The 19,092-nt window shown below is 46.5% G+C and overlaps 1 protein-coding gene across 3 annotated transcripts in view; it reads right to left on the reverse strand.

The window, feature by feature from the left end:
• Nucleotides 1-13,566: 13,566 nt before the first annotated feature.
• Nucleotides 13,567-19,092, reverse strand: part of adamts6 (ADAM metallopeptidase with thrombospondin type 1 motif, 6) — a 56,086-nt gene continuing 50,560 nt past the window's right edge. For all 3 annotated transcript variants that reach the window (XM_076029564.1, XM_076029563.1, XM_076029562.1), the window contains exons 24-25: nucleotides 15,695-15,851; nucleotides 13,567-13,861 (exon numbers count right to left, since the gene is read on the reverse strand). In XM_076029564.1, coding sequence (XP_075885679.1) covers nucleotides 13,752-13,861; nucleotides 15,695-15,851 — 267 coding nt within the window. In that variant the 3' untranslated portion in view covers nucleotides 13,567-13,751. The remainder of the gene's footprint in view (nucleotides 13,862-15,694; nucleotides 15,852-19,092) is intronic.

Raw genomic sequence — 19,092 nt, forward strand, 5'->3', positions numbered from 1 at the left:
TGCAACCGCAGTTTTTCCAGGGTTTTCCAAGCACGCAGTTCCCGCTCTGGCCAGCAGCAGAGTGCCGGGTGCCACCCCCTTATATGCTCTTCTGATGACAGAGTGGCTTCAGCTGTGGCAGGACAGCTTGGAGAACGATGCACACCGGGAGGGAATCCAAGTAAACAACGCAGAGCCCATATACACACACATACACAGAGAGACTCTGACATTAAAAAGAAATGTAAATGGTCTCCAGAAACTTGTAATTCCATGCATGCATGGAGGCGGAAGAGTTTCTCGTCCATGCTGAAATGTGCTCAGCAGACCTCTTGCCTTCGGTTCGGCGTTTAGTCATAATGGAAAACCAAGGCTGCCGTCTTCTTGGCCGGGGCTTCGTAATGGCTACAGAGGCATAAATAGATTTAAATCTACTTCCTGGCAAAGGGAGTGAATGGCTGTATTACCCAAAGTGATGAAGTCTTCAGAAATGAGACGTGGCTTATCCAGCCCGCACTTGATATCTGACACTGTGTCCCACTCAGGCCAGTCAGACCTTGTAAAAAGGAACCGTTTTAACCAAAGACTTTACCTCTCTTTGGTTGAGGTTCTTTTTTTTTTCAGAGGGGGTAAATGATCTGTGCTGCCGTGCGTGCGTGCGTGCGTGCGTGTGTGTGTGTGTGTGTGTGTGTGTGTGTGTGTGTGTGTGTGTGTGTGTGTGTGTGTGTGACCAGGAGCTCTTTTTGGCCCGAGCGCAGCTTTTACTGCACTTCTGGGATTTTGCTTAAATTTTCATATGGGAGAGGAAAAAGGAGTTAATGTTACACTATGAGGCCGGCTGGGTCTGAGCCGCCGCAAATGCAAAACAGGTGAAACTGTCATCTGTGTGCATGCGTGTGTGTGCGTGCATGTGTGCGTGCGCGTGCACGCGCACCTCTGGGTCAACTAGAAATGTGCCACTGATGCATTACTAAGGTAACGACTTTTGTACGAAAAAAGAAAGAAACTCCATATTTCTTTTGGAAATTGCTGAGCTGCTCAGGTTAAATTGTGGGCAGGGTCGACCATTGGGTGAAGTTTTCAAATGCAGCTAAATGCTCAATAGCAGGGTTTTCAAACTCAACCACACGGTGGGGCCAAAATTGAAAACTTGGGCAAAGTTGCGGACCAACATTGATATTTATTGAAAAAGAATCTTCGTCCAGATCCACCAGTGAACCTTTTTATATGGACACCTAACAAATTCTGCTTCAACCTAAGTATGAAACAAGCAAAGTATAATACTATGCAATAAATAACTTCCTATTTCACAACATGCAAAATTCAAATTCAAATTATAAAACTTGATAAGCTCTCTTATTAACCTTTTCCCACAGGCTAATAATAGATTTAAAAATTAAATAAGAAACCAAGTCATAAAAAATACCCTTCAATGAACATCCTGTCCTGACTGACGTGCCAAAATACCAGCAGAGCATTCTTTGTAGTATTAGCGGTACATGTACTGTATAATACCAGCAGGCCAGCTCTAGTGGTGATTTTGTATTGCAGCACGGGCCTAATATAATTACACTGTGGACTAAACGTGGCCCGCGGGCCAGAGTTTGACACCTAGGCTCTATGGCATTCACAGGTCAATTCAATATGACCATCTTTTCGAAAAACAGCGTCTCCACACTTGTCACTGTTCTCTAATGAACGTCAAAAAATCGCACACAACAACACAAATGTCTCACCCATGAATAATTAATCAGTCAGTGACAATTTGTCTTTAAGTGGTCGTCATCATCCACATTTCGACATTGTGAGACCACGTTGATGGCAAACTAAAGGGTCTCGTGACCGCTTCTTGAGTTGTCGCCACCGTGCTTTACCCTCCACTGTTGCTACATTGTATTTCAAAGGCCAACCAACTCGCTCAGAAGAGGCAAGGGGTCCATCCCAATAATGTGTGAAATGATGAGGCATTTCACCTCCCCACTGCTAAATGCTAACCCACGATTCATTTTGTCTGATGACAAATATCGGCCGGTGACTTCAACGGCCCAATGAAGGTAAATATTGAAAAAAACGATTCGGACTGACTCATCCGTTCCGTAACAGAGCAGATGTTACGAAAGAACACCCTTCACGTCAAAGGAAAACAGTTCCAGTTCCACGATCTTCTATCTGTTGAAAATTTTCAACGAAATAGCCGTGATATGACCTCAGAGGACCTTTACTGGAAGGATTCTTGGTGTGTTCTCTGAAGAGCAGCAGGGGGCCTGGTGTAATTTCTGGAATTCTCCGCTTCGACTTTGAGAAATGCACGTCGTCTTTGCAGTTGGCCAATCCTTCTTTTGTTTTGACGGACGCTCGCCGGGGGCCTCCCCTGACTCACTGGACACGCACCACCTGTGTGTTTGCAGTCTGTGTGAAATGGATGATCTCCAAGATGCCTTGATCTCTCCCTTACTCTCTCTCTCTCTCTCTCCTCTGCATGTTTTCTTTATGTCTGGCTCAAACTAAAAAAAGCTCCCGAACGTGCCGGCAGCATCACATCACCGCGACCTCGGCCGACTGTCCGGCCCAGAGCAGGAAATAGCACGCTTTGATGGTGATCACGTGACTGCCAAGGGTGAGGCGCGCTACAAAGAGCATTACCATCTGAGCAACCACTATCGCTCTCTCTCTCTCTCTCTCTCAGTTTGTGGCGAGGCGCTAAATATAACAGGGCTGCTTCCTTTTTTTTCTGTTTTTCTTTCCCATTTTATCTGAATTCTGGATCCTCGAAAATCATCTCACGTGCTGTTACTGCTGTGTTTGGTGAGTCTGCAGGGAACAACTAATGTGCCTGACCTCAGACCTGTGGCCTCAGTTCCTCCCTCTGCTCCGATGGTGGACATGTGCAAGAAGAAGCGGGGCGAGCCGGTGAAGCTAGCATGCCTCTGGCGGAAGGGATATTGATGAATCGGAGCGATCAAAGAGAAGATGGTTTGCACAGGCACGGCCCGTTTTTTCACGCTAGGTGCTTTTTCACTCGCAGACATCCAAGGACGGCGAAGCGGGGGTCATTTGTCTCGGTTGCGGGTGTCCTCAGATGCTACCAGGTCTTAGCCAATGCTCACATGCACATGTTGCGCACACAGACCTGTGATGTAATAACAAAGGAGACACAAATGGAAAAAAAAAAAAACTTCTGGGAAGAAAAAAAATCTTCTTATTCTTCTTATTCTTCTGTCTAATAACACACTGTGTTGGTGATGCACTGTGCAGTGTAAGATTTATGTGCTCTATAGGTCGTTATTTTGAATTTGCACCTGCTTCTGGAAACCTTAAGGATTATGAATGCATGCATTTGTTTTACAGTGTTTTGATTTTGATAGTGTGAGTTAGCAGTATGCTTGCTGTCTGTATTAGGAATCTTCAAATCGAAACAAATCAAATCAAACTTTATTTATGTAGCACTTTTCCTGCATGAAAAGAATGCAACCCAAAGTGCTTCGCCGATCAAAACAAACGTAAAATGTCAAAACATGCAGCAAAATGAACAAATAAAAGCTCATCCCTCCCACCCCCTCAAATGGACCCGCCCCTCCACACAAACACATACGTCCACACTCATACACACACGGATAAAATAGCATGGCACTAAGGATACGGGTGAAAAAGTTTCTCTCTCTGGCCTTCATGACCATAATCCTAGCTTAGCTGTAGGAAATTTTCCGCCATCCATGACTTTATATCTAAAATACAGTTAAAAAGGGCATCAATTGGCTCTGTGTCATCAGGAGACACAGCGATGTGCAGCTGAAGAAGAATCATGAAAAAGGCCTTTTCTTCTTCTAAACTGTTTTTTTTTTTTTTTTTAATTGCATGAGATGAATTTGGACTTGGACAAGTTATTCATCGCTATGGATGAGCGGTAACGAGTGAAATGATGTTCCCTCCAGTCTCTAACACAAGCCCTCAAGAAGCCCCTTCCCGTTTGCTGTGGATTTTAAAATAGAATTCTACAGCAAAACGTTTGTAACATCTAAAGCCTCTGGTAGTAATTCGTCATTCTTTTTTTGGGTTGTTTCCGTGCACAAGCACAAATAGATGACAACATCCCTGAAAGTCCTTGAACAGGTCCCGAAATAACATAAATGGGTAAATAAAGTGTCACATTTGGAGGTGTTGTAGGCATGTTTGTCCAGAAGACGTTGCCTTTGCAGCCAAGGAGTTGCTGCTTATTTGGAGATGGAAGATCGGATCGTAAATATATATATGACACATGTTTTATTTTTACGATCAATTCTTGTCACTCTCTGTCTCCGATGGATCACAGCCAAAGAGAACGGACTGGCTGGGAAGTGAGCGGAAACCACATCTTGCTCGACAAAAAAACACACAAATAAGTTCACTACATTTTTGAAAATGGGTTAAGATTTGAAAAATCCCCCAGTGTGTCCCCAGCTTTCCTTGCCCCATAGAAGGGGGGAAGAAAAAAAGAGAAGAAAAAAAAAACGTGGCAGTGATGCAAGATGCAGAGAATCGATTTGGAGACGGGCCGCTAACAAAAACATTTTGTTCTTCCACATCTTACCACACGTGAGGTCCAAGCGAGGCATGCCCTGTGACATGTCCAATACCGCAGCAATTGGGCAGGACTAATCGGGCATGGATTCTGGAGTAACGGAAACTCGTGTAAACAACGCGTTCCGCCAAGGACTACAGGGAAGACCAAGGTTAAACTCAGAGAAGAAACCTCAGCAATGCTTCACCTCAAACTAAACGAATATTTAGGATTGAGTTACGCAAAGGCAGTCGTTATCTAACCCCCGGGTTAAAAATATGTCCGTGCGAGATGTCTGAGTGAATTTATTCCATGTTGCCGAGATTATTGGGGGAAAAGTATTGAATTTTGGTGTGGGGATCGTCCGGGGCCATCGTGTGGCTTGGCTGGAGGGAGGCACAACGGGTGCCAACGAGGTTTAATATATGAGCAGCGACCAACAAAGTCGTATCTTAAATATTATTTCGATCAACCTTGTGGATACAATGTGGGGGCTGGAGAGGTGGCGAAATCGTTCCCTCGATATAAAGCTGTCTTGTATTTTGGTTGCCTTTTGTGTGTGTTTAAGAGGGATCATGTTCCGATGTCAATCTCAATGAGGTTTTTCCAGAGATACAGTACGTCTTGGTAACTTATGCATGACCCCCATAAATAAGAGTCCCCAAAGTTTCTATACGCTCTCCATTTAGCAAGACTCTCCCCCCCCCGCCTACAACAGACTGATTAACGAGGCTCGTGTCTCTGAACCAAACCAGCCAAAAAGACATTTATCTTTGGGAGGGCTGCAAGAAAGTCCCCCGTTTTAGTCGATTGCTGGGTCACCTTTGCAGGATGGTCCCCCGTTCCCGTTCGCCGCCCGCCCCCTCCGCGGGAAAAAACCAGCCGGTAAATGGATTAAGTGTATATAAAAAATCAATAGCCAATCACTTAGGCCAATGGAGTAAAGCCAAGGGGCTTCAGCTTAGCTGTGGATGAGCCTGAATAAGACAGTGGGTATTCCAGTGTCACCAGCTGCAGCTCCGGACCGGGCCCACCCTTTCGTCCGGCACGCTTAAAGACGTTCATTACGGGAAACCATCAGCGATGAATCACGTTGAAGTTCGGCCCTTCGCTGCTCCACCTGCCCACAACTAATAAATGACAGCCGGCTAATGAGGACAAATGATAATGGGCACGGCGGTCAGGGCGGAGAGCAGGGATGAGCCTCGCGGTAATTGCTCCGCCGCCGCGACATTGTCATGCCGCTTCCGTCGGCGCGCTTTCATGGCCCACATGTCCTTCACTCTTGCAGACGAAGGGGTGAGTTTTTGCATAATACGCAGACTTCACAGGGGACGTTCGGATGCGTTCTGACTGTAATTAGAACGGTCCGGTTGCTTTGGAGACTGCTGTGGTTCAACCCTCTCCTACGATTACCCTAAAATCGACACACAAGAAATCACGTTGCACTGTCCAGGTGTCATTTTACAGAATCATTAAGGCCTCATTAATTTGTCAGTAACTATTTTAGTGCAGACGCTGCAAGTCCAAGTGAGCAGAAACGTCACACAAACCTCCCACGTTGTCATTTTGTCGTGCACCTGGTGGCAAAACCACACGATGCACTAGGTTACTAAGCTACTTTGGTAAGCAAGGTAAACAAAAAAGAGTATTGTGGTCTTGTTTCGAGGAGATCAGTGAACTTTGGTTAGGGTTTAAGCGCACAACTGATTGTTAAGTTTAGGAAAAACGCTGGCCATGTTTGGTTTTCCCCTGGTTTGCGGACTCTGGTCTTCCTGGGTAATCAGCATGTGCATGTTCTGCACAGTCACTAAAACACCGGGTGGCTTAAACAAGTCCCAGTTGTAAAAGCCAAATGTCATAACACTACTTTAGGACAGCTGCAAGAAGGCATAATCTCTAAACAACAAAAGCCTGAGAAGAGGAAACAAATCAGTGCGGCCCGAGTTTGTTGTTTCCTGGCTATAAATTCCTTCACTTCGCCACCTGAGGCTTCAAGGCGACATACTTCAAACACTGTAGAAAAAATGGACAGCAGCAGAAATAGTGACTCCAGATATTTGACCTTTGCACTCCCCGAGGTCCAGAGTTCACTGAAAAATGAAACTGATTTGCATTTTTGGAGAACCTGCGTCGGGGTCAAAGGGTATTTATTATGCAACGCACGTGGCAAGCACGTGCTTTAGTGGGGGGAAATAATGTCTCCCAGTGTGTAAACGCATCATCCCGGGATGAAAAACGGGGAATGTGCACTTTTAAGGAACAGCTAATTAATTTTCACATCTGCAGACGGAATTAAAGGGTCAAAAACCTGCAGCAGGATCTTGTGCTTGTCGTTGTGGTGGGGTTTGCTTTCAAGAGCAAATCTCACATACACCGTGTTGGGGACTAACGAGTCACATGTGATATCGTTATGTGATGCAATTACAAAATAATGACAATTGTTATAGTTGCTGTTGGCTTTAAGTTAAATACTTTGCGCTGGTGTGGCACGAGCACCGTCCTTTTCCGTTTCCCCCCACAGATGAACGTTTGATGCTTCTGTGATTCTTCTGATTGGTTCTCCTGACAAGTTCGGAGTTGCCGCACCCAAATTTAGGTTGGGGTGAGACCTCCTGACCAAGACGTGGAGCGTCCTTCGTTTCAAGAACACAGCCTCTGCAACGCTCTTCAGTAGTTTGTCGGCAGTCGCGTTGCACCTTTTTATTGCACGGGAACACAAACTTCTCTTTTGAAGAGCGTGATATTTTGGTCGCGGGAGGGAGGCACCCAGCTGAAACATTTCTCCCTGCATCTTTTTGAAGGTGTGAAGGAAGAAACACATCCTCCGCGCTCTCTCTCCCAGGCCGCGGGGGGCTTTGATCCCTTGTCCAGCAGTTCAATCTGGAACCCAGTTGTGGGAAAAGAGCGGCGGGGCTTAACAGCACAGAGCCCACTAGATAGCAGGTGCCGGAGCCGTGACCCTCTCTATCCCGGGCCGGCATTCCTGCCTGTCAGACCCTCTCTGCCCAGGCCCATGCATGCACTGTCTCCAGCCACACCATCTGGAGCTGTTTGTCCCGCCGCGTTCAAACGGCCGAAAGCACCCGTTGACAACGCGGCAGCGCAGTGGCAAACTTTTGATTAAGAGGGATGGACCCTCAGAGAGCGCTAATCCTCAACACCTCCCAGATGGAGAATGAGAAAACCGCTCCGCGTGTGGCCACCGCTTTCTCAGAAGTCCGAGGCTGTGGTACGCCCCTCCGAGCCCACCCTCCAACCACCAAGGAAACCCGGCCAAGAATAACGCAACTCGTCTGCTCGGAACTCCGGGTTCAGCTTTGCGTTCGGTGTCTTGTCCAACGTGGGTTGCCCGAGCAGAAACGCTACGTCGGTCGAACACTTTTATTTATTCCAGATTTTGTTGTTTCTTTTGCGCATCGTGCTGCTCGCTTGGGGCGGATGAAGCCAAAATACAGATGGGGAACAATGACGGCATCCACTTAAAGTGCGGAATCCATCATCGGTTGTCTTCGCAATTTATGTCGATGTCTTCATCTTCTGCATTTTGACCAGTTTGGATGCTTTTAAAGTGTTAGTTTGGGGATTTATGGGGCTGAGTTGCACAATTCACTCGAGCCAATCCTCCACTGTCAAAGTCAAGCCCGCTCAAGGGTCAGTTCTTGCTGACAGCAAAGGCAAGAATGGCCGAAGCGCATATTTTATCATCTCCTTGCACATCTAAGGTTCTGTTGTGCGACAAACCAGAGGGTATGCTGCCAATCGGATGGCAGATATCAGCCGTAAACAACGTGTAGTTTATGCCGTCTGATTCTTTGCACCAGAAAAACTTCCACAGCTAATATTTTGCACGTGCAACTGTCGTTTAACTGTCACAGCAACATTCAAACGTTGAGTTAAATCCCAGTGGTATCACAAGGGGGATAAAACACGCTGGGTACCACTGTTCGTGTGCACGCCAACTGACACCAGCTGACGAACAACAGAGACAGAGGACAGCATAAGGAACGTAAAAATGAGCTTTAGTGTCCCCCGCTTGAAATATTTCCCGAACCCAAAATACAACTGACTCAATCCGGTACGAGACAGTCACGAATCCAAGAATTCCAAAGTTTCCGCAAGAAAAGAACAACCAGGTCAGTGTCATTTAGCCGATCAGCCTTTTTAAAGCCATATCTACGGTGGCCGACAAGGGCCAAACACCACACAACTGCCGAATGTGTGTCAGTTGGCGAAAACAGCGGCAGGTATGGAAAAGATGCAAATTCACAAACACCAACACAAGTCTAAACAAAGTACAAAAAGGGGATCGTGGTGCAAATGAAAAAAAAACTCGCTGCAAGACATAAAAGCATGTACTTAGTCATCAAATGCACTGCAAACAGAGAAGCGATGCGAAACACAACAGATTCAAACCAAGAGAACACGTGCAAAGGAAGAAAAGTGCTGCATAAACCAGCCACGTGTTTTTATGTCTTGCAGCGTTTTTTTTGTTTTTTTTCCATTTGCACCACGATCCTCTGTTTGTACCTGGTTTAGACTTGTGTTTGTGTCTGTGAATTTGCAACATTTCCATACGTACTTGGACCAACTATGGCGCATTAGGCAGTTGTGTTGTGTTTGGCCCTTGTCGGCCACCGTACATATCTGATAATCAAAAAAAAAAAAAAACACAATTCCAGTTTGGCTTTTTTTTAAAAGCAGGCGTTGACTTCATGACTAAAGTATTTTTTTACAGTCGGCTGAAAAATAATTACTAATGCGGCGGCTTGTTTGCTGAGATCTCAGGCCTGAATCTGACGTGATCCTTCATTGATAACCATCACGCCAGACCAATCAGCACCAGAGGCTGCAGTGTTTTTCTGCTTTAATTAATTGGCAACAACTTTATTTGCACTTGTAAACCCCGATTGGAATCTTATCTTCAAAAACGCCCACTTAACGGCGACGCGTGCCTCCGGCCTCACTCAGCCGCTGTTTCTCAGCAGCCCTGAAGTGACTGCGCAGCAAAAACAACCGCAGTCCTCCGAGCGATGAAATGAGTCCGAAATCAGCGTGCGTCTGCGCTAGCCGGGGTCACCGGCAGTTCCAGGATCTCTCTGCGTCAAACTTTTCTCGCCCTTTTTTTTTTTCTTCTTCTTTTTAATCCCTCCTCCTGTCGCCCCGAGCCCCGCAGGTTTGTGCTAATGTAATCACAGACCCTTGCAGACGGCCGCCGCGGCAGACAGAAGCCGTGGCCAGACGCGCAAGGTATTCCAAACTGGTTACATTAGACCAAACAGGCCATCAGTCTGCCTCTGTAATTGGACGCCGCGGATTAGACGGTGGCCTCTCCCCCGAGCCAAGTGGGCTAGTTGCTGTTTATTTGGAATTAATTACCAAGGAGAATGGAAAGCTCGCAAAGAGCCCCCCCATCCCCGAGATCCAGACACTTGAGGCCTCGGATGAGAGGAAGGAGAGAGGAGAGCGTCTTGAGCGGAGGAGCTGTGGCAGCAAGAGTCGGAGCTGCCCCGGGGCGGGGGCGGGGGGGGGGGGGGTTCGGAGTAGCCGACGTTTATTATGCTTGAGTCTCGGATGGTGACGATGCAGCTGCTGAGCGGATGAGGACAAAAGCCTTTCTCGCGAACCTACTCCAGCGAATCGGTCACCCCCTAAGCTGAGGCTGACCCTCGAATGGCCGCTCTTCTCCGGCGACGGATGGAGGGGCGACGGGGCTTCCTGGTGCGGTGCCATTGGCCCTTCTCATCACGGCGAGGCGGCCCTCCGAGAGTTGAGAGAAAGGACAAGAGCATACATCTCCTGGAGCCTGTGAGAACTGAGCGACACTTCCCACTCCAACCTCCGCCTGCGTGGAGCTATTTGACGGAGCGGGAGAGGGGCGAGGGGAAGGTGGTGGTGGTGGTGGTGGTGGTGGTGGGGGAGGGTCACTGTATAACAAATAAAATGGGCAGACATGCTTTATGTGTTTTGACAAGCCTCGGGTGGGGGGAGAAAAATGAACCCGCTAACACTTCTTCGTCTTTGAAAAGCTGCTCCTTTTTATTGTTTCTACTCTTAGAAAAAAACGGGAGGAGGGGGGAGGGGGAGGGGGGAGGGAGTTTGAAGAGCTGCATCGCTGCGTTTCGTTTTTTTTGTTGTAGTTTTTTTTTCCCCCCCGCAACGCTAAATTTCCGTTTTGCATGTGGCGAAATAAACGTACAAGTGAGACAATGCAATAAATTAGCATATAATTTACATTTGAGGAAAAGAAAAATTAGTAACAGTGTAACAACAGTAATACTGAATACAAAATATAAGCAAATAATCACATGACGCCTTTTTTCAATTCCTTTGCACTATAGGTACAGGTATAAGCATTGTGACATTCAGACATCCAAGTTCACAGCAATGAGTACCAGTTTTTTTAATTGATTTCACTTCTCTCTTATTTATTTATTTATTTATTTATTTGACTTTCCGGAGGCTCTGTTTTCCTCGGCGGCGGGTGAGTGAGTCCGAGCAGTTTGAACTCAGCCAGGTTCAAAACGATCCCTCGACATCCGCCGTCCGTATACAACATACTGAAGGTGGCTACGAAAAAAGTAGCAGCAGCAAAAATTGGAAGAAATCTTCAATGAGATTCTTGCACACACTCCGAACACCGTCCCCTCCCCCCCCCCCCCCACCCACACTCACTCACTCACGCACACACTGTACCCTCGTAACGCTGTGAGTGTGACGGAGACGTAGGTAGTCTCATCCACAGACAGTGACACCGGCTGTGACATCACCACGGTAACTGCAGTTGCGGCTGGATTGGCGCCCATTTTTTTCTTGTGTGTTTTTATGAGCAGACAATGGTAAACGGTTGACAAATGACAATGACATATTTCCCAGTGTGAGGTATTAACAGACACAGACAAAAAATATATATATATACAATAACATGACCAGCATTTACCAACAGAGATACTGAATTTCTGTACATACTGTTTGGTTCCAGCCTTTTTTTTTTTTTTTTTTAATGCAGTTAGTTGTTTTTTTTTGTTGTTATTTTTCTTAGCTCACTGAAGAGGGCTTGAATTGGAGCAACCACTTGATAGCACCGGGAAGTCCTGGGAAGTCTGTAACCCCCCCAGGGCCAAGCAGGAGGAGGAGAGACAGGAAACACAGTCCTCCAAAATGGAAATTTAAAAAAAAAAGAAGAAAAAAAAAAGGTAAAAGGGAGCCGAGGGAATGAGAGGAAAGCGGAGAGGGTGTCTCAAGCACTGGTACATGATCTGGCAAAGGAACAAAACAAACAAACGTTGATGGATGTGGGACTGCCCTCTTGCTTTAGTATCAGTTTAGTGTTACCGCCTAACACTTAAGCAGACGAAAAGAATGGTTTGACCCTCGAGTCTGTTGGTAACGATGGAAGCACAGCTAGCAAGGCAGTTAGCTTAGCCTAGCAAAGATGACTTTTCTTTTCTTTCTTTTTTTTAACCGTATTTCTTTGTTCACAAGTTAATGCAGCACCAATATTATTTGCGTTTGGGGTCGGACACAACTGGAAATGTGAAGAGTTAGGTTAGGTTAGGGCTAACAGGAAAATGCAAGTATTTGAATTAACCAATCTTTTAACTTTCTCCCAAATATTTGACGCTATCTGGACGGATCAAGAGAAAAAAAACGAGAAGTACGACACAGGAAGTTGCTGGAGGTGGATCTTGAGCGACCATTTAGGGGAGTTTCAGGCGAGCAGGTTCTTCCGATTTATCGAATTTGTGGCTAAGCTAAGCTAGCGCCTCATGGCTGTGACCAGTATCAGACACAAAACAAGGGCTGATAATGTTCCGAGAATGTCTTCACCTAGGCGGTTGCGAGGCGAGAACGGTCACAGCAGAAACCAAGAAAAAAAAAAAAAAACATGAAAAAAAACCAAACAAGAGCAGTACCACGAGAAGACACTTGCACTGAATAGCGAACACAGCTCCTAACGGGCATGTCTGGCGAAAGGCTGGTTGTTGGTCTTTCAAACACACACATTTCATCATGCCACCTTTGGAGGACATGCTAAGTTTTCTTTTTTTCTTTTTTTTTAAAAAAAAGAAAAAAAAAGAGGGTCAGGGGATTACAAGCACCCATGGAAAATGTGATTTACAGACGACCCCTCACCCCGCAATAATCACGTGGCAATTTCTGGTCCTTTTAACATCTTACATATGTACAATATATATATATATATATATATATATATATGTATATATATATATACATATATATACGTGTATGTATATATATATATATATACATATATATGTATATATATACACACACACACACACACATATATATATATATATATTATGTGTTTATATATACATATATATATACTGTGTTTATATATATATATATTCTGACAGTATTTAAAGGGTTTAACATATGTTACAGTATGTAATATTTTCACTCCAGCACAGAGATATTGAATTCACTCACATTGTTTTTTGTTTGTTTTTTGCTTTTTTTGTTGTTTTTACATTCCCTTCTGTGACGGTCACCATCAAGGGGACAATAGCTCTGCTCTGTTTGGATTTGTACAATAAATATACAGTACACCGATGGAGGAAGTTGGAGAGGATGTGGGGGTGTGTCTGTCCCGTTGGAGTGGTAAAGTGGCAAAGAGTATTTATGTTTTTCATTTTATTTTTCTTTACGCTAGAGAAAAGTGCACCGAAGCTATACGTCGGCCGGTCCAATAGCACCATCACAGTCCCGCCCTCTCCGCTCGACTCCGTCCTCTTCCCGCTGACCCGCTGAGGAGTCCTCCGCCTCCGTCTGTCCGCCACCGGGTGCGGGTGCGGGTCGGGGCAACGCCCTGTGTGAGCGGTGTGTCCAGCACGTTGGATTCATTCAGACGACGATCACAGCGGAAGACCGTTAATGATATTAATAATTATTATTATAATAACAAAATAACATCACGGACTAACAATCTTCCACGCTTCCACTTCACAGAAGTGTTTAAATTAAAGTTGAAAAGGGGGTCGGTGGGGGGGGCGAAACAAAAAAAAAACCCGAAAGGACGAGCTGAGCAGCGGTTCTGTGGGATCCGCCGCTGACAGAGGGCTGGAGGAGGCTGAACAAAGACGAGGATCCTCGCTTCTTCCGGCGGCCTGGTCTGTCCGTGTCAGAGCCGCGCGAGGAGCCTCCCTCCGTAAACTGTCGCTGCCTTTTCTTTCTTTTTTTCTCCCGGCCCGCTGGGGGCGTGGCGCGGTCAGTGGCCCTGGCAGGTCTTGCAGCACATCTGCCTGAAGTACGCGCGGCTGCAGAACTTGAACTTCAGCACCAGCGGGCAGTAGGCCACTTTGTTCACGTCTTTGCATTCTGGAGACAGAAAAAGAAGAAAGATACGATCTGTGACCTCGTATGGCCTTCTCTTTGAACCTGTGAACCTGGGACTTCCTCTTCTTCTTGAACTAGCTTGGTGGTCTCGTGGTAGAGTGTCCGCCCTGAGACTGGTAGGGTTGCGGGTTCGATCCCTGGCCGGGTCATACCAAAGACTGTAAAAGCGGTACCCGTCGCCTCCCTGCTTGGCACTTAGTATTCGGGCTTGGAATTGGGGGGTTAGATCACCCAATGATTCCTACGTGCGGCACCGCCCAAATGTGGAGAACAACTTTCACATCGCTGGGACTGCAAATACGACATCAAGTCAATGTATTGAATTGTGTCTGGATTAACAAAGATTAAGCAGCTGCATTTTATGTTGCCTGAAAATTCAAAAACTCAAACAGCAGAATATTTTTGCAAAAAAAAACAACAACAACAACAAAGTGATTTTATTTGAGTGTTTTGAAAATCTTGCAAACTATGCCTCAAAAAGTCATTTCTTTATTTTTTTATTTGTTTGATTAGGACAATGCACATTAATTGACATGTCAGCAAACGCGTCAATGTAAGTAAACTGGAGTTAGCGTAAATGCTCATTTTAATTCGTTGAAACTGACTCAGTCGAAAATGACTCGGCAAAGTGCAACGTTTTCAGCTGCCTTCTGTCTCCTTTGTCACCCTGGGCGAGAGAACCTTCTCTGCTGCCGCAGTTGTTTCATGTTGATCCAAACTTGGGGACAACCTGCCGAGGGTTAAAACGCTGCAACTAAACTTGGACACGCCGAGGCAGGCAGACCCTGGCCTCGTTCACTGGCTGGGCTTTCTGCCATCACCTACACTGTCCACAAACACACACGCACGCGAAGGCACACACAGCTCACTGGATGCCGGACAAGCAGTACTTTAAATGCCTTATCGCGATCAGAGTGTCTTCCCTTATTAGGCTTTGGGCCCTGCCTCCGCACAGCCAAATGAAACGAGACGTTGCCTCACTGCTGTCCGTAAAGGAACAATTAGCCCACGGCTAATCCCATTAGCGGCCCTGTAAACGCCGCTCACGTTTTCCATTCAGGCTAATCGAAAGAACCCCCCCATACACACACACACACACACACACACACACACACACACACACACACACACACACACATAGACACACCACCCCTTCCCGATGCATCTGAGTAGCCATCCATCATGCGTAAGTGTACAGTGGAGAGGCTGAGCTGTTTTTTGCTGTGACCAGCAGCCAACCTCCCAGGGAAAGATTAATGCCGCTGGCCGTGTGCGTGGAGGAGAGTATCATCCAAGTGTGTTTAGAAGTGGCAGATCGGCAGAGGTGGAGATGAAGACGGCTTATCGTTTCTGATGCGCAAGCTTTGCGCGTGAGGTTAAAGTTCACGCTTTACGCTCATTTATTCAGATCTTGAGCTCCAGTGCAGCAGCCTCATAAGACGATTAATATATGTGTTTGTGTGTGTGTGTGTGTGTGTGTGTATATACATACACACATACATATATATATATATACATTTTAAATCGCGATTAATCTTCATAGTTAACTGCGATTAATCGAGGTTTGAATTGCATGTGAAAAATTCTGTTATTTTGCATTTCAATGCAGTTTTTCTCTGTTTGTTTAGACACCCAACCCCCCGCCCGCACCCCTCACCCCGTCCCATAGCCAGCCCGCTATATACACACACATATAAATATACATATACACATACATTAGTGAAAGCACATTTTCTTAAGAAGTGCACAGTGTCCGATGCACCAGGACCTCGGAACACTGACATTGAAATGAGTTATTTTTTATGCACATCTTACCGTCACCATTAGAGATGGGCGTAGCGTCACACTTGCTCTCACACTGCTGCATGGTGGTGGGTCGGAGGGACTCTGCACACTCATGAGACGGCTGTCCGGTGTAGGACAGACACTGGACCGTCCTCATCTGCTGCCCCAGGCCGCACTGGGCCGAACACTGTGACAGAGAACAACACCTCAGTTAAACTGACAGTCGGATTTTGATTTTTTTGATTTTTTTTTTTACACTGTTGAATCAAAATGAAAGATTCAATTTGGAACGTTTTTGCTATAACCCTGATGGCTGGGCAGTTGGTCTGTGCTAACACACACACATGCACACGCATATACACACACACACACACACACACACACACAGCCCCTCTGAGTAATCCTCACACATACAACACACACCCTGATCCAATCAACCAGTCATCAGGACACAGCAGGAGACAAAGTCACCTTCGCTTTCAGCCGTTTCAGCCAGCTGCCTGTCAGTCACCCGTCCCAGCAAGAAGCAAAGTCAACTTTACCGAGCTCTAAAGCAGGAGGACGGAGTCCACCGGAGTTGCTTGACAAAGCCAAGGCCGAGCTGCTGCTTCTGAGTTTTGGATGAAAACTGTCAACACAGCCTCAGTCAGGATTTTCTCCGAAAGCATTAATATTTCTCTTAAGTACTATAGTGGTTGTTAGCTATTTCTTCTTAAGTCAATAAATACTTTCAACTGTCTCATACTATTGAAGAACTGGTAAAATGTCCTTGAGCAGTTTGGCTGATTCTCGATTACTTTTTAAAATCTGTCTATTATCCAATGAAAGGTGATGAAGTTGTGTTACGGCGATCATGTGACCCGCCTCTCCTCTTCCTTTATTTTTCATATCTTAACAGCAAACAAGTCACACTCAGACTTCCACCTCTGCTTTTTGAATGACTGATCATGGAGACGAACCTCCCAAAGTCAAGCCGAGATGTCAACACTCTCCGGGAAACTACTGCCACCAAGTAATCCGCTCTCATTTAGCATATATTGTAGTCGCAGGGAAAGCTCCAATACGTCGATGATATACAACTCTTTCTCTCAAAGCAGGACTTTGCGCCACGCGGCTTGAGTTAAAGGAGGAAACTTCTGCAAATAAATGCAACATGTTGGCGCACCGGGTCCAAAATGTGCACCTGTATCTCTTCTGCTATGGCTCTGTCATCTGCAATAAAACCAAGAAAGTGGATCTTTGGGTGACCGTTAACCTACTTTGCGGTGAGCGAAAAAAAAAAAAACAAAAAAACCAGACCACATAAACAGTCGCTGCGAGTGTCAGCGCACCTCCGTCAAGACACGAGCCTCAAATGAATTCTCATAATTACTCTCTTCCCTTGAATGCAAACACCTGTCCCCCGTGAGTGCGTGCCCGTGTGCGAGAGTGTGATATTCACACCCGCCCCTACACACACACACACACACACACACACAGGCCGCAGGGCTTTCTGTCACCTTCAATGATCCTCTCCGGCGGCCTCAGAGCGGTGAGCCTGCATGTCATCCCTTCCCAATTAGAGCGTCTTTATTAGGACTCGCTGCCGGCCATGACAGATGGCGTACGTCAATGGTGCGACTTAAGTTGGATTTGAACCGGCGACCTTTTGGCCCGGGAGACAAGGTCACCTCAGTCGCTGGCAACAATCTACCTGCCTGTGACGCTCCGAGGAGCGAGTGGGCGGGCGAAAGGCGGAGAGGGGCCAAGCTTGTAATAAGGGTGTACGTACGCACTGGCGCCCATCCATGCACGTGCGACGCACGAGAAGCGCTGCGTAACAGCAGAGGTCCAGCTGTTGCCCTACGAGGCATTCACTGCGGCTTTGATGTGGCGTCCCGAGGTTATCGGCCAGGCCTGCGCGCTTTACAACCGGTATCGCCGCCGATTGAGTCGCAAGGGAAGGAGTCGCTGCACTGTGTGTGTGTGTGTGTGTGTGTGTGTGTGTGTGTGTGTGTGTGCGCGTGCGTGTTTGTGCGTGTGAATGTGTCTCCCATGAGGCCGAGGACCAGGGAGAACTATGACCTAGACTGCCAGACTCTTGACATTTGACCTCTGACCTGAACATTACAGGGCTAAAGCCACGGCATTGCCTTCACCAGAGCATCCGCTCAGGAAAGGAGGCGGAGGAGGAGGTGGAGGCGGAGGAGGAGGAGGAGGAGGAGGAGAAAAAAAAAACTCTTCTAAACATTTCGGCCGGCTGTTTGATAGCCCACTTTCGCACTGAATTATTAACAAGTCCAGCGGGGCTTTTTTTCCCCCTCGCAGATACGACGCGCTCTGACGCACTTCTCTTGGCATCCGCTCGCCAACATGAGTCAGCTGTGTTGTAAAGTTTTTTTTCTTTCCTTCGGTGGGGCTTGCCGAGCGCACTAACTCACGTCGGGTTGAACCCGGCGACGGCCGAAAAAAAAAAATAAAAAAAGCCTTCCTGGAAGTGACAGGGAGGCCTGAGATAAGGCAGAGATAAAGTTCAAACAGCCGGGAGAGCCACTGATACCTCTCCCCCAGGCCTGCCTGCCTGCCTGCCTGAGACGCACACATGCAAACAAACACAAAACAACCCGCTGTTGTCATCCAGGCGTAAATCGTGTCAGCCGTCCAGCGAACACATGCTGTTTATCGGTGCACTGTGGGTCTTCCCCACGCCGGAGCTTTTACAGGAGTCGCAGGGATCTATCTCTACCACTTGGTCCACTTCCAGATCTGGCTAACATCTCATACCAAATGGAATTGGTTTGCTGCGCGCTACTGGTTTAGCCAAGTAGCAGCATGCACGCAGTCCCGCTTGATCTGCAGCACAGGAAAATCTCTTTGTTGTGAAGTTGTTGTCTTCTTAATGATTGAGGTCTTTTTTATTTTGGTTTCACCATTTACAGCTCACAACTTAACATAAGTCCAACAAAACAGAGACGGGGCAGTAAATGTCTTCCATCCCGCTCCCCCCACCCAAACCCCATACCAGACTTATGGGGACAAGAATACAGAAGTACAGAGTAAAGGGTTCTAAGGACAGGATTAACATAGCCAGATATAACAGAGAAATAGAGAGAAAAAAAACAGATGACATCAGGTAATGGCAGAGGGTTGCAATACTATGTTCTCTGTCTCCATACACTCAACAAATAATAAGAAAGGCTACCAAATATTGTAAAATTTTCTAGTAGATCCCCTCATTGTGTATCTGATATTCTCCAACTTGATATGGTACATTCATTTCAATAATATCAGTCTCCTCGGTAGTAGAGAACAATCAATGGAGATGGCATTATTTCCTTTCCGAAAATCTTCGAAAATCTACTAAAAATGGATTGCCAAAAGGTGCAAAGCTTTGGATCGTGTCCAAAACATGTCCAAGAGAGTGGCTGGGTCTCTTCTGTATCAATCAC

This window comes from Nelusetta ayraudi, unplaced genomic scaffold, assembly GCF_046127955.1.
Source record: "Nelusetta ayraudi isolate G7.1 ecotype Tasmania unplaced genomic scaffold, CSIRO-AGI_Nayr_v1 ptg000026l, whole genome shotgun sequence".
NCBI lineage: Eukaryota > Metazoa > Chordata > Actinopteri > Tetraodontiformes > Monacanthidae > Nelusetta > Nelusetta ayraudi.